General features: G+C 50.6%; 2 protein-coding genes and 5 non-coding genes across 7 annotated transcripts; 1 reads left to right on the forward strand and 6 right to left on the reverse strand.

The window, feature by feature from the left end:
• Positions 1 to 1094: 1094 nt before the first annotated feature.
• Idh3b (isocitrate dehydrogenase (NAD(+)) 3 non-catalytic subunit beta) lies at positions 1095 to 7012 on the forward strand. The gene is made up of 13 exons (XM_048349373.1): positions 1095 to 1164; positions 1266 to 1345; positions 1484 to 1564; positions 1700 to 1798; positions 1913 to 2033; positions 4572 to 4632; positions 4708 to 4840; positions 4928 to 5061; positions 5153 to 5255; positions 5349 to 5495; positions 5736 to 5830; positions 5938 to 5998; positions 6588 to 7012. The coding sequence occupies exons 1-13, from the start codon at positions 1095 to 1097 to the stop codon at positions 6675 to 6677; spliced, it is 1275 nt and encodes a 424-aa protein (XP_048205330.1). The 3' UTR covers positions 6678 to 7012.
• Positions 7013 to 7025: 13 nt separating this feature from the next.
• On the reverse strand, positions 7026 to 12604 carry Nop56 (NOP56 ribonucleoprotein). The gene is made up of 12 exons (XM_048348922.1): positions 12465 to 12604; positions 12219 to 12308; positions 11794 to 11908; positions 10605 to 10766; positions 10264 to 10462; positions 9720 to 9907; positions 9489 to 9640; positions 9269 to 9369; positions 8771 to 8919; positions 8421 to 8542; positions 8085 to 8222; positions 7026 to 7484 (listed from the first exon to the last, which is right to left on the reverse strand). The coding sequence occupies exons 1-12, from the start codon at positions 12465 to 12467 to the stop codon at positions 7113 to 7115; spliced, it is 1791 nt and encodes a 596-aa protein (XP_048204879.1). The 5' UTR covers positions 12468 to 12604; the 3' UTR covers positions 7026 to 7112.
• LOC125354013 lies at positions 8301 to 8372 on the reverse strand. Its single transcript, XR_007211405.1, has one exon. It is a non-coding gene; the product is annotated as a small nucleolar RNA SNORD57 (small nucleolar RNA).
• LOC125354014 lies at positions 8625 to 8694 on the reverse strand. Its single transcript, XR_007211406.1, has one exon. It is a non-coding gene; the product is annotated as a small nucleolar RNA SNORD56 (small nucleolar RNA).
• LOC125354030 lies at positions 9121 to 9206 on the reverse strand. The gene has a single exon (XR_007211420.1). It is a non-coding gene; the product is annotated as a small nucleolar RNA SNORD86 (small nucleolar RNA).
• On the reverse strand, positions 10022 to 10152 carry LOC125354019. Its single transcript, XR_007211411.1, has one exon. It is a non-coding gene; the product is annotated as a small nucleolar RNA SNORA51 (small nucleolar RNA).
• On the reverse strand, positions 10892 to 10961 carry LOC125354031. Its single transcript, XR_007211421.1, has one exon. It is a non-coding gene; the product is annotated as a small nucleolar RNA SNORD110 (small nucleolar RNA).
• Positions 12605 to 12781: the final 177 nt, after the last annotated feature.

A 12781-nucleotide genomic window follows, 5' to 3' on the forward strand; every position in this document is an offset into this window, starting at 1 on the left:
TTTGAGTTTTTGGTGTTTTTTTTTGGCCAGTTTTGGGGCTTGGACTCAGGGCCTGAGCACTGTTCCTGGCTTCCTTTTGCTCAGGGCTAGCACTCTACCTCTTGAGCCACAGTGCCACTTCCAGCTTTTTCTGTTTATGTGGTGCTGAGAATCGAACCCAGGGCTCCATGCAAGCTAGGCAAGCACTTTACCACTAAGCCACATTCCCAGCCCCTTGGTGGTTAATTAGAAATAAGAGTATCACTGCCTCGGCTGGCTTTGAACCTGAATGCTCAAGATTTCAGCCTTCTGAATAGCTAGTACTACAGGAGTGAGCCATTGGTGCCCTGCTTATGAATGGGGTTTTAAGCATCAGTCTGAAATTCCCTTTTTTTAGTCCCATCTACATGCTTGAACTCATTTCTAGTACCAATTATGGCCCTGCTCTGGGAAGTTCAAGCTTGGAACACATAAACAGAGGGATGGGGTGCGGGGGAGAGGAAGAGAGGGAGGAAGAGGAGGAGGGGGAGGGAGAGGTAGGGGGAGGGAGGGGAGGGAGAGAGAGAGACAGAGACAGAGGGGGGAGGAGGGGGGAGGTAAGAGGGAGAGGGAGAGGGGGAGAGAGGGAGGGAGAGGGAGAGGGGGGAGAGGAGGGAGAGGAGAGGGAGAGGGAGAGGGAGAGGGGGAGGAGAGGGAGGGAGAGAGGGAGGGAGAGCGAGCGAGAGAGAGCGCCCCCCCCACCCCCGGTAGAGCGTGAAGGAAGGGGTGGATTGTCCAAAAAGAGTATGACCTATGTAACTGTAACCCCTCTGCACATCACATTTATAATAATTTTAAAAAAGACAGGGAAATGTGATTAACTGTCGGGTAACTGGTAACTTTTGACACGTCTGCGTGCATTATGAGGGTGTTTATTTACTGATTGTGTCTGACGTGTCCCGAGCATACTGGTTAAAAGAATAAAAACACACACACACACACACACACACACACAACGCACACGCCACCCCCCCCCCCCCCATCCCCTAGAACGGGTCCTACGCCTCAGGTCCCTAGTTGGACAGAGTTACAGATTCCCCTTGAATATCATTTTGAAGTCACGTCATAAATTAAATATGGCGACTGGGAATAAAGCAAAGCAGGGCCGGCGCGACCTGCGACCCTCCCTCGCCCAGGAGAAGGAAGGTGAGAGGCGGAGGAGAGAAGATTCCGGGTGGCGGGAGAGCGAAACAGAACCTCTCGCTCCTCCCGAACGGACCGGAAGTCGGGCCCCCGGGCCGCGCCAGCTTGCCTGCGTCACTTCCTGCGCGACTTCCCCTACTCCGAACATGGCGGCGCTGAGCGGTGTCCCGCTGGCCTGACCCGAGTGAGCCGGGGGTGGGAGGCGCGCGGCAGCGGTTGGCCAGGGAAGCCGGGCGGGGGAGCGGGGAGGTCACTTCAGTGTTTGGGGGTACAGGAGCCCCAGATCTGAACCCTACTTAAGGCTGTTTTGCCTCTGTCGCAGGCGATAGTCGCCTCCCGGTTCCCTGGGGCATGGAGAGGTCTGAGTACCACGGCCGTTGCGCCTGCCGCATCCAAGAACCAGGTACGGGCGATTGCCGCTGGCCCCTCTGCCACACTACACCCCTATTCCCTCCTCTCAACCCCACCCTGGTTTCCCCCAACCGCTCCTTTCGCAGGGGCCCGGCCCTTTCCTTAACTCTGCTGGCCCCACTCACAGGCCGCAGATGCGAGAGTGGAAGGTGCCTTTCCGGTGACCATGCTGCCGGGAGACGGCGTGGGGCCCGAGCTCATGCACGCAGTCAAGGAGGTGTTCAAGGTGAGTGGCCTGGCGGGGGAGGGGGAGTCGATCACGCTGTAGGGAGGATGAAAGGGAGAGCTGGAAATTCTTAACTTGACCTTGCACTTTTTTGGGGGGGATCTGCCTCTGAAGGCTGCTGATGTCCCGGTGGAGTTCCAGGAGCATCATCTGAGTGAGGTGCAGAATATGGCTTCTGAGGAGAAGCTGGAGGAGGTGTTGAGTTCCATGAAGGTGAACAAGGTTGCCATCATTGGTATGTGTGCCCTCTTACCACCCTGCTTAGTTGTCATTTAAAATTTAAGTGAGCAATGTTCACAAATCCTCTCTTTACACATAGGAATACATCATCTTCCTAGAATGTCCACTAATTGATACTTAGGCACTTTTTCCTTCTCAGTGGGAGTATGGGAGTTAGGCTGAAGTGCCAGACTTTGAAGTCAGGCCCCATTTTACCACGTGAACCCCATTTTACCACGTGGACCCCACTTTAGAATCGAACCCTGAGTCAATCAGATTTGTACCTGTGTCCTAATCTTGCTTGCTTGAACACCTGATTGCTGTAACCTTGTTCTTTGCCTTTATAAGCCCTGTGTAATCACAGCTCGGGGCTCCCTCCTAACCTCCGCTGTGTTGGTGGGTAGGACGAGGCCCGAGTTGCAGCTCGAATAAAGCCTTGCCTTGCTTTTGCATTTCGGAATGTCTGAATCTCGGTGGTCTTCTTGGTGGTCGTCTTGCGACTAGGCATAACAAGGCCAGCTGTCTCTGCAGGATTGTCTATGTTGACACTATATCATTCGTTATCAAATATGAGTAACTGTTTCTAGACTGCTGGTTCTGGCTACCCTTTTTCATTTTCTTTTGTAGTCCCTTCTGCTGTGCTTTGTTTTCAGTCTAGTGCTTTCAGTTCTTCCCCTTATAGCCCCATCTTTCACATACTTTCTCTTGAATGCCTGACTTCAGCAGGCCTAACTGTTACATAGGCAAGTTAAGTTCTTTTTAACAGGCCTTTGGCTTTTCTGCTTTGGTTTCCACAACACTTGTTCTGTGCTTTGATCAAACTTGGCTATCTTGGTGTCCAAATATATGTAATGCTTTGACTTTTCCCAGAGTGTTCTTTCTGCCTGTCAGAATTCTCACACACAGTATTAGTTTCCTGTGGCTGCTGTAACAAACTACCACAGCTTGGTGGGTGGCTGGAAATAACACAAGTTGGGGAGTGGGGGAATTCTTTCAGTCAGTTCTGGAAGCCAGAAGTCTGAATGTAAGATGATGGCAAGACCATACTCCCTCTCAGAGCTTTGAGGGGAATGCCTCTAGTGCCCTAGACTTATAGATGTGATTTTTCTCTTACTTTATATGGCTTTCCCCCTATATATCACTGTATCTTTATTCCTCCTCCTCCTCCTTCTCCCCCTCCCCCTCCCCCTCCTCATTCTCCTTCACCTCCTCCTCCTCTTCCCCCCTCCTCTTGTGGTTTCAACTCAGGGCCATACAGTTGCTAGGTAGTTGCTCTACAACTTGATCTTGCCCCTTGACCCTTTTTATTTCTTAGTTTCTTTGTGGATAGTTTCTTTTCTCGCTTTTTTTTTTTTTTTCATCAGTCATGGGACTTTAACTCAGGGCCTGTGCACTGTCCCTGAGCTCTTTTCACTCAAAACTAGCACTGTACTACTTTGAGCCATAGCACTACTTCCAGTTTTCTTATGGTTAATTGGATATAAGACTCTCATGGGGGCTGGGGGGGGGGGCGGTTAGCTCAGTGGAAGAGCGCCTGCCTGGTGAGCGCAAGGCCCTGAGTTTGGTCCTCAGCTCTGGGGGAAAAAAAAAAAAGACTCTCATGGGGACTTTTCAACCTAGACTGGCTTTAAGCTTCAATCTTAAGAACTCAGCCTTCAGAGTAGTTAGGATTATAGGTGTGAGCCACTAGTGCCTGGCTTGTTTTGTGTTTTTGCCAGGGGCCAGCTTTGAACTTTAATCCACCTACCTGTGTCTTTTCTGTAGCTAGGATGACAGATGTACACCGGCATGCCCAGCTTATTGATTGCGATGGGGCCTCATTAATATTTTGCCTGGGCTGCCCTTGGATGGTGATCCTTTCAGTCTCTGCTTCCCAAGTAGTAGGCCTCATGAACCACTGCCCCCAGCCCATTTGTTTCTCTATGAGGAAGAACTTAAGTGATTGGATTTATGGCGTAGAACAATTTATTCTCAAGATTTTTTTACCTTTGCAGGGAGCCTTTTCACAAAGATCACATTTACAGTTTCTGGGTTTTAGGGCATCCAACATTTGGGTATTACAAGAACAGATTGCCTCAGTGCCCCTATTGAATGGCTTATACTGTTCTGGTGGTATTTAGCATGTCTTTCATCTTATTGTCTTTCCTACATATTGTTTGCTCCTTGAGGGCAGATATGTGATTTTGGATGATATCCCTGTGACCTGACAGGCAGTTGTCACAGATGAGACCATCACAAAGGTAGATACAAACATCAAGGAAGGTTGTAGATCCCTAGCATTGTTTCAGCCTATTGTGAAAACTACCTGTCCTCCATTAGGTCGTTTTGAAGTTTCAGCAGAAATTATATATGGTGAATAAAGCAGTAAATTAAGGTGTTCTGATTGTAACTACACTGTCCTCCCTTGCTCCTTACCAAAGGCACTGAAGGGCCATAGATTTGAGAGTAGAGAGGGGAGTCTGAGTTGTACTGTTGCTGGGTGGATTTGACACTGTCTCTGCTTTCCTGGGCTTGGTCTATGCCTTACACTGCTCTCTATACTTGATTTCTACAGGGAAGATTCATACCCCGATGGAATATAAGGGGGAACTAACCTCCTATGGTATGCGGCTGAGGTAGGTGGATGGATGAACTTGGGTGAGAGAGGTTCTAAGCACCAAGCACAGAACTGATGGCATTGTCCACTTTAGGCGTAAGTTGGACTTGTTTGCCAATGTTGTCCATGTGAAATCTCTTCCTGGGTACCCGACTCGGCACAACAATCTAGACCTGGTGATCATTCGAGAACAGACGGAAGGGGAGTATAGCTCTCTGGAACATGAGGTAAAGCTCCAGAAATGGGTGGGTGGGTAGGAGGGTGGGGGTGGGGGCATGGATGGAGGTTGGAACGAGGTGTATCTTCTCACCTAGAGTGCAAAGGGAGTGATTGAGTGCCTGAAGATTGTCACTCGAAGCAAGTCTCAGCGGATTGCGAAGTTTGCCTTTGACTATGCCACCAAGAAGGGACGCGAGAAGGTTACTGCTGTCCACAAGGCCAACATCATGTGAGTGGCATGGCTTTGTGCAGGGTGGTTCATAGGAGGGTAGCTTCCCACACTCTCTTGACTGATTGTGTTCCCGTTGGCCTGTGACCAGGAAACTTGGAGATGGATTATTTCTGCAGTGCTGTGAGGAAGTTGCCGAGCTGTACCCCAAAATCAAGTTTGAGACAATGATCATTGACAACTGCTGCATGCAGGTGAGGCCCTCCCCATGTCTCTACTGCTACAGTACAGAGGAGAAGCAGGCAGCAGAACTGATTTCTCTTCTCCGTGCTCACCTTACTCCTTAGCTAGTACAGAATCCTTACCAGTTTGATGTACTTGTGATGCCCAATCTCTATGGAAACATCATTGATAATCTGGCTGCTGGTCTGGTTGGGGGAGCTGGCGTTGTCCCTGGTGAGAGCTACAGTGCAGAGTATGCAGTTTTTGAGACGGTGAGTGAGGCTTTCTCCTCAGCCATCTGTACACCTGCCCTTGCTCTGAACTCAGGCCTCTCTCATTCCTTCCAGTCTGAGTGTTCTCCCTTCTGAATGACTCTGATTTCTTCCTGGAATTCCCCCGGTAGTTGTCAGTGGCCCTAGCCTGTTCTCCCTCTTTTTCACATAATGCCCTTGCTGGACCTTAGCCTCCGCTTATGCCTGCCTTCCCGCTGTGACTCGCTTCTTTTTCTACAGGGTGCCCGGCACCCATTTGCTCAAGCAGTGGGCAGGAATATAGCCAACCCCACAGCCATGCTGCTGTCAGCTTCCAACATGCTGCGGCATCTCAAGTAAGGCATGGGAGGAGGCTGGGTGTGGTAAGGGGAGCAGAGATGGGAGTCGGGGAGGGGGGAGGTGTTTTGGGTGGAGTCTCAGTTTCTCCCTGTCCCATTGACAGTCTTGAATATCACTCCACTGTGATAGCAGATGCCGTGAAGAAGGTGATCAAAGTTGGCAAGGTGAGTTTAGAAGGGTGCTGGGTTCAGGGCCTTGACACTATGAGGAATCTGAAAAGGAGTCTCCTTGGTACCCAGAACATCTGCTCTTTGACTTTTGCAGGGCTGCTCACCTCCCTTCTTTTGGCTGCTTCATCTTGGTCTTTGCCTTAGTTCCCATCTGTTCCTTCTTTCTGCTCCATCGCTTCATCCACTGCCTCTTTCTGGGCCATCTGAATGCAGATGATACAGCTGATGGGAGTGGCAGGCCAGGGAGAGCATGCAGGATGAGGTGCTACCTTTACCTTGGTCATACCTGCAAGCCTGTCTTTCCTTCCTCCCACCTGATTTCCCCTGAAGTAGCCTCATCCTTTCTCCCCTCCCACTGCTTGCTTGGCTTCTTATCCTGCCTTGGTGGCAGCGGATCTCTCAGTAGTTCTGGAGTAGTGAGGTCTGCTCCACTCCTGGCTACCTCCTTCCATTCCTGCTGCATTGCATCTTCTGGCCATCTGTCACCTGTCTTGGACTCCATCTTCCTTGATCACATTGCCCTGCCCCACTTCATGGGCTCTCTTCTCTTCTTCGCCATGGCTACTGCCTGTGGTGGTTGTAGGTGCGGACTCGCGACATGGGCGGCTACAGCACCACAACTGACTTCATCAAGTCCGTCATCAGCCACCTGAACCCCCAGCATGGGGGCTAGAGCCCTTTATTCCCTCCAACTTCACAAGGATCATGCACATCCCTTCAGCAGTGGACCAGGAAAAGGAGACCTGGAGCCTCTAGACAGTGGACCATAATTGCTTTTGTAGGGGGCCTAGGTTGTCCTTGGCTGGCTTCTTTAGGGAGTTGTGTTGGTTGGTGGTGGGCGGGCATTGTTAGGGCCCTCTCCCTAACAAGGTATCAAGATCATGGCAATTTTTCCCCACAGGTTCGAACTTCTGACATGGGTGGCTATGCTACTTGCATTGACTTCACTGATGCTGTCATTGCTGCCCTGCCCTCCTCCTAGGTCACACTTATACCTGTTAAATAAAAATGTCAGAAACAATTTTGTTAATTTGTCTTTATTGGGGTTTAGGGCATAGAATGATAAAGGTCACCTTGGGGCACGCCCCTCCCCCCAGGTAATGTCCGCTCAATCCTGGGATGCTTTTTTGAGCTTTTTCTTTTTCTTGGCACTGCTTTTGCTGCTAGCAGCCTCTTCAGGCCCACTGCTGACAGGTTCTTCCTTGGAGAATTTCCTCTTTTTCTTGGGGACAGGGAGGCTGGTTGCCTCCTCTGGTTCATCAGCCACTTCCTCCTTAGGTTGCTTCTTCCTCTTGGGAGGACTTGTGCTGCCACCAGCTGTCTCTTCAAGATCACTACTAATCAACTCCTCCTTGGAAAAAGCTTTCTTTTTTTTGGGTTTGGAGAGAGAGACAGAGGGCTCTGGTTCTTCTACCCCATTTTCCTGAGGAACCTCCTGGGGCTTTTGCTTTTTCTTCTTTTTGGGTTTTTCATGTGTTTCCTAATAATGGGAAGAGACAAAAAATGTTATTCATGGTATGTGCACCCCCACCCCCCACTAGAATCGAGGCAAAAAAAAGCTGTGCAGTGTTGCTGGATGGCTGATTGGCTTGAGTTCCACCCTCAAAGCTCCTAAGTAAAAGTCAGAGAGAACAGGTGAAGATCAACTTATAGAAAAAACCCCTCCCTGTTGGTCATAATGCTATCACCCAAGTTGTTCCAAAGAGAGCCCTAAGAAATGAAAATTCCAATTGATTCTACCCCACACACTTAAGACCTCCCTCCCGTGACCAGAGACCACTTTCTGAGGACAAGCAGAACAGGAATTTATACTACCCCCTTGGTCGAAGACTCCTGGAAGGCAGTGGAGGACCAAACCAAGCACACTTGCCCAGGGAATGGGTGTGTGTGCCCTACAACCAGCCCAGAGCAAGTCCTCTCACCACCTAACTGATTCCTATAGAATCAAGAGTTTGTTTTAGATGTTTCTGTTCAAAGGCCTGAACTCCAGATGATGGCTTGTAGGCAAAGCCTTTGTTCTGCACTTGGAAATCGTACAACCTATGATTTGCTTCTCTGGAAGACTTCCCTGCTGACTGACCTCATTCTCCTCTGGAGTACTACTGCTGTTTTCTGGAGATGCCACAGCAAGTGCAGCCAGTCGCTTCTTTTCTTTTTTCAAGCGCTTCTTCTCCTGTTTCTCAAGTTTCCTAGTAATTTCAGCAGCTGCTTCCTCTGCCTGACCAAAAAAAAAAAAAAAAAAAAGTGCTGAGTAGTTTGAAGACTCCTGGCTTACCAGATTCCTACTCCCTTTAATGGATCAGGCTCATTAAATCAGTGTTTTTGCCTCCATTCCAAAAGGTCAGGCCAAGAGAGCTCATCATGTCCAAAAACCACTTCAAAAGTTCAGGAGCCATCCCACAAAGCCCAGACTGACCTGAACCATTGCTTCCTTCATGACATCTAGATTCTTCCGTGGAATCTCTCCAGTCTCATAGAAGGACAATCGCTCCTCAACTTGTTCTCTAAGCTTCTCCCCAAACACACTTGTGGGTACCTCTGGATTTGTGTGGGAAACAAGACCTGTCAGTTCTTGAAAGGACAGACACTGCTTTCCTCTAGCATCCCCTCTACCTCAGCTTTACTCAGACCCAATGTGTCAACACTCACTGGTGAACTCTGTTGACGAAAAATATTTACCATCATTGTAGAAGCTGTGAAGGTAGTTGGTCTCCCTATCCCTTTCCCTCCCAGTCCTTGTTCTGCTGCAACCTCCCTACTCCATACCAGAGAAGCAATCGATTCGGGAGGCAATGCTGCATTTGTTTGCGAGGTATCGAGAGATGCGGCCTTTGTTCTTGGCAGCTGCTCGGCCAATGAAGGTGGAGTGGAAAATGAGTCCATATTTTGGTGTGTTACCCCTTGTCTTCAGGGCTCTGAGAGAATTTTCAGAGTTGAAGATTAGAAATTATAATCCTACTAAGTCAGGCAGCTCTCCTCCATTGCCCAGCCGCAGGCTGGACTGGATTCTTTACCCCATCACCCCATCACATGCCAACCCAGAGATAACCCAAAGGCATAGGAAAGGCACCCAATGTCGCTGACCTGGAAACTCAGTCCCTTTGCTGGGCCCTGGGAATCACTCAGACACCAGGACTGGCCATCACCCCTATAGCAGAGGTCTCTATAGGTCAGGGAGCCCTGAAGAGCCATCACTGTGATCCCTAAAACAAGCAGTGGGCACCAGAAACGGCACCTGATAGGGGCAGGTGCCCTTACGGGTACCTGAACAGGGCCTTTTCAGCCCCAAGGATCTGCACTGTGGATGCTGGATACTTGGCCAGGTTGGTGAGGCTGCCAGCATGAGCAATGAGACGAGCACCTACCTGGAAAAAAAATTAAGTTCAGAAATGGGAAAGGGCTGGGGACCAGCTGCTATGCCCTGCTCTCCTCCCCACCATGCACACCCAGAGAAGAACACTGACAATCTGTTTCTATGACCTACCGCTTCCCCAATGAGGGCTGACAGGCTGGGGGCCACTTGGCTCATCTTGGAACGGAGGTAAGTGTGGAGGCTCTGTCGGTATTCTGATAAGGACACCACACGACTGGAGAAGCTCTCAATGTTTATCAAGTCAATGGCAGATATGTCCATACCTAGGAAGCAAATAGTGTGAACAGGGGGACCAGAGTTCTGGTCCCATACCTTCTGCTGGTTGCAGGGCTCTGCACTGACCCATTGAGGATCTTGAGGCATCCAGAATAGCCTTAGCCTTGGCCCCATCCATTGTTAGTTCCTCCAGCTTCTCCAACTTTTCCTCATTCAGCTCTTTCCGATCACCAATAAACTGGGCAATGCGGCAGTATGTGGCGTTATCATTGATGATCTTTACCAGCTCTGGGAAATGATACCCATACCACTCCCTGCAAAGAGGCACAACACACCCTGGCTTAACAGTCATATCAAACAATGAAGCCTCCTCATACCTACTCTGCCTGAAGGAATTGTTAACAAATCAGATTCAAGTCCTCCCTAGCCCATGTCTCCCCATTCACAATACAGACAAGGCACAGGGCCTGGGCTGAGGTGTATATGGGGTAGGTTACTCTGCCTCCTCTTTCTATACAGTCAGTGTAAGAACACAGCCTGTGGTAAGCACCCGGAGGCCTCTCTCTCTTGGTTCTGCCCACTGGCACTGTCAGCCCCATTCAAGATGAAAAACTAGCTAAACTACAGGCCAATGAAGACTCCATTGTCAGGGGTGGACCCTGCACCTTACCTGACACGCATAGAGAAGGTATTGATGTCTTTATCCAGCTGGTCCAGGAGGCTAATGGACTGGATGATCATGTTGTCTACCCGGTTCACATTAAACTTAACTTTGGCACGAGAATAGCTGTGTCCCAACCCTAGCTGGGCTTTACAAGCTGATAGATCAGTCAGACCCTTCACCAGATTATGGAAGTGCAGACGAACTCCTAAGATGGGGGCAGGACTGTGAGCAAGGGCTCTGAGCTAGCTCCTGCATCCAGTGGTCAACAGGCAAGCAGAAGCAACCTCAAACACCCTAGGAAGTTTCTACACCCCACCCGAAAATATTCAGAGTAACAACTATCTCACCTCTCAAGATCTCAGCTATTACACCTCCAGTCTGACAGTTGTACCCCAACTCCTCTTGTATGGCAGCACCAATCTTAGGGTCCCCAACTCCCAGGAGTACTTTCTTCTTTTTTGAAGGCAGATAGGTCTCCAGGAGCAGGCGAAGGTCCTCATGAACAACACCTCAAGACAGAATATAACTCTCACCAACAAGCTGAAGGAGGCTTCCCATTGTAAAAGAATCCTAGCTCCTGGCTGATTTTGCAGGCCCAGCAGAGCAGTCTGGGATGCTTAAAACCCTCCAGGCATTGCTCAGATAGAAGGAGACATCAATGATCATCCTCAGGGGATTGACAGATTTATAAGTCATCATTGCAAAGCCTGGTACTGGGAGGTATTGGGGATTATGTTCAAAAGCCTAAGTATGGGGCTGGGAATATGGCCTAGTGGCAACAGTGCTTGCCTCGCATACCTGAAGCCCTGGGTTCGATTCCCCAGCACCACATATAGAGAAAACGGCCAGAAGTGGTGCTGTGGCTCAAGCAGTAGAGTGCTAGCCTTGAGCAAAAGAAGCCAGGGACAGTGCTCAGGCCCTGAGTCCAAGCCCAGGACTGGCCAAAAAAAAAAAAAAAATCATTGATCACTTCAGTGCCTACAAAGAAACATCTACATCCTGGATTATGAGCTTAATTCATCCCTTTACACTGTAATAGTTCTCAGACTTTGAGCTCTGGGAACAAGCTTTTGCCATGCAGCCTAGGCTGGCCTCAAACTCTTGATCTCCTGCCTCAGCTTCCCGTAATTATAGGCAAGTGGCACCACTCCCCACGGAAGAAAATTGTTTTATATTTTTTAATCGGTGGTGGAGCTTTTACTCGGGGCCTGTCCAGCTCTTTTGTTCAATACTAGATCTGAGCCACAGTGCCACTTCCGGTTTTCTGGGGGTTAGCTGGATAGACTCACGTCCCCATAGCCTTTGAACCAAGATTCTCAGATCTCAGCCTCCGGAGTAGAGGCCGGAGCCACCAGTGCCCTGCAAAGTAACTTTTAAATCGCAAAACGCTGCCCAGTATGTTATTATCTTAGAATGCACCAGGCAGGAAGGGGGCACATATTCACTACAAGTCCACCAAGAGGGTACAATACAACAGGAATTACATCTCACTTTCATTTCTCTTTAATGTGTTGGCGTGGATGGGGGCCAACTCACCTTCAGACACCGCATTGGCATTTTCCAAGGCAACCTGCGACGAGGAAAAGGGACTAAAGGCCACGAGACGAACAATGTTGTGGAACTTGCCCAGGTTAAGCACACATTCCTCCACCTGTGGAAAGACAATGCGTTTCCTTTCATTCTGGCCTCTGCAACGCAATTTTCAGCCCTATGGTAATTTACATACAGGGGCGCGTGGGCCCCGTTCTACTGTAATCGATGGAGTTGGGGAGCGGGGGCTTCATTTCTAACTGCTCCTAAAACGATGCCCATCGTGAGACAAGCTAAGGATCCCCTGGCTCCAGTGGGTTCCTGGCCCAGCTCCCCCCCAACACGCTGGATCGGCCACGTGGGAGGGCGCGGTGCATGCTGGGGCTCGGAAGCTGGAGGGGCTGCAGCGCGAGCCCACCGCGGGCACCCACCTGAGGCAGCAGTAGACTGATCTCCTCCACTTCTTTTAGCGCCAGAAGCGCGTAGCCGACCGCGTGCTCGAACAGCACGTGCAGCAGAACCTGGAACGGGGAGCCGGGGCGCGAACGTCAGCGAAGCTCCCGATTTCGTCCAGTCCCGCACCCACAGTAGGCCCTGGCCCAGACCCCAGGTTCGAGCCCGACCCCAGCCCCAAACCACGGCCTTTGCATCACCCACAAATGACAACCACTCCTCACCATGGCGCCTGCTGCCTGCCCAGCTCGCAATGCGGCTAGCAGGCTCTGGCGCGCGGAAACAGGCTCCAGAAGCCACGCCCCTTCCGAAGTGACCAATCAGAGGCGGGGGATCGCACCATTTTTGCGCCTTCGCAGGGGCCGCCGGAATGCGATTGCCCGGAGGGCGGGCTGGGGTGGCGCGGTGAGCGAGCACGCCGGGTTTTTTTTCGGCCTTTTGCGGCTGCGCGGGCTCTCGGGCGCGGTTGCCGGGGATGCGCGGGGCCCTGAAGGGCTTGTAAGCCGCTGAAGGGCTCGGGAAGGCGTTTTCCCGAACGGTC

This window comes from Perognathus longimembris, chromosome 6 (genome assembly GCF_023159225.1).
Source record: "Perognathus longimembris pacificus isolate PPM17 chromosome 6, ASM2315922v1, whole genome shotgun sequence".
In the NCBI taxonomy this organism is placed as follows: Eukaryota; Metazoa; Chordata; class Mammalia; order Rodentia; family Heteromyidae; genus Perognathus; species Perognathus longimembris.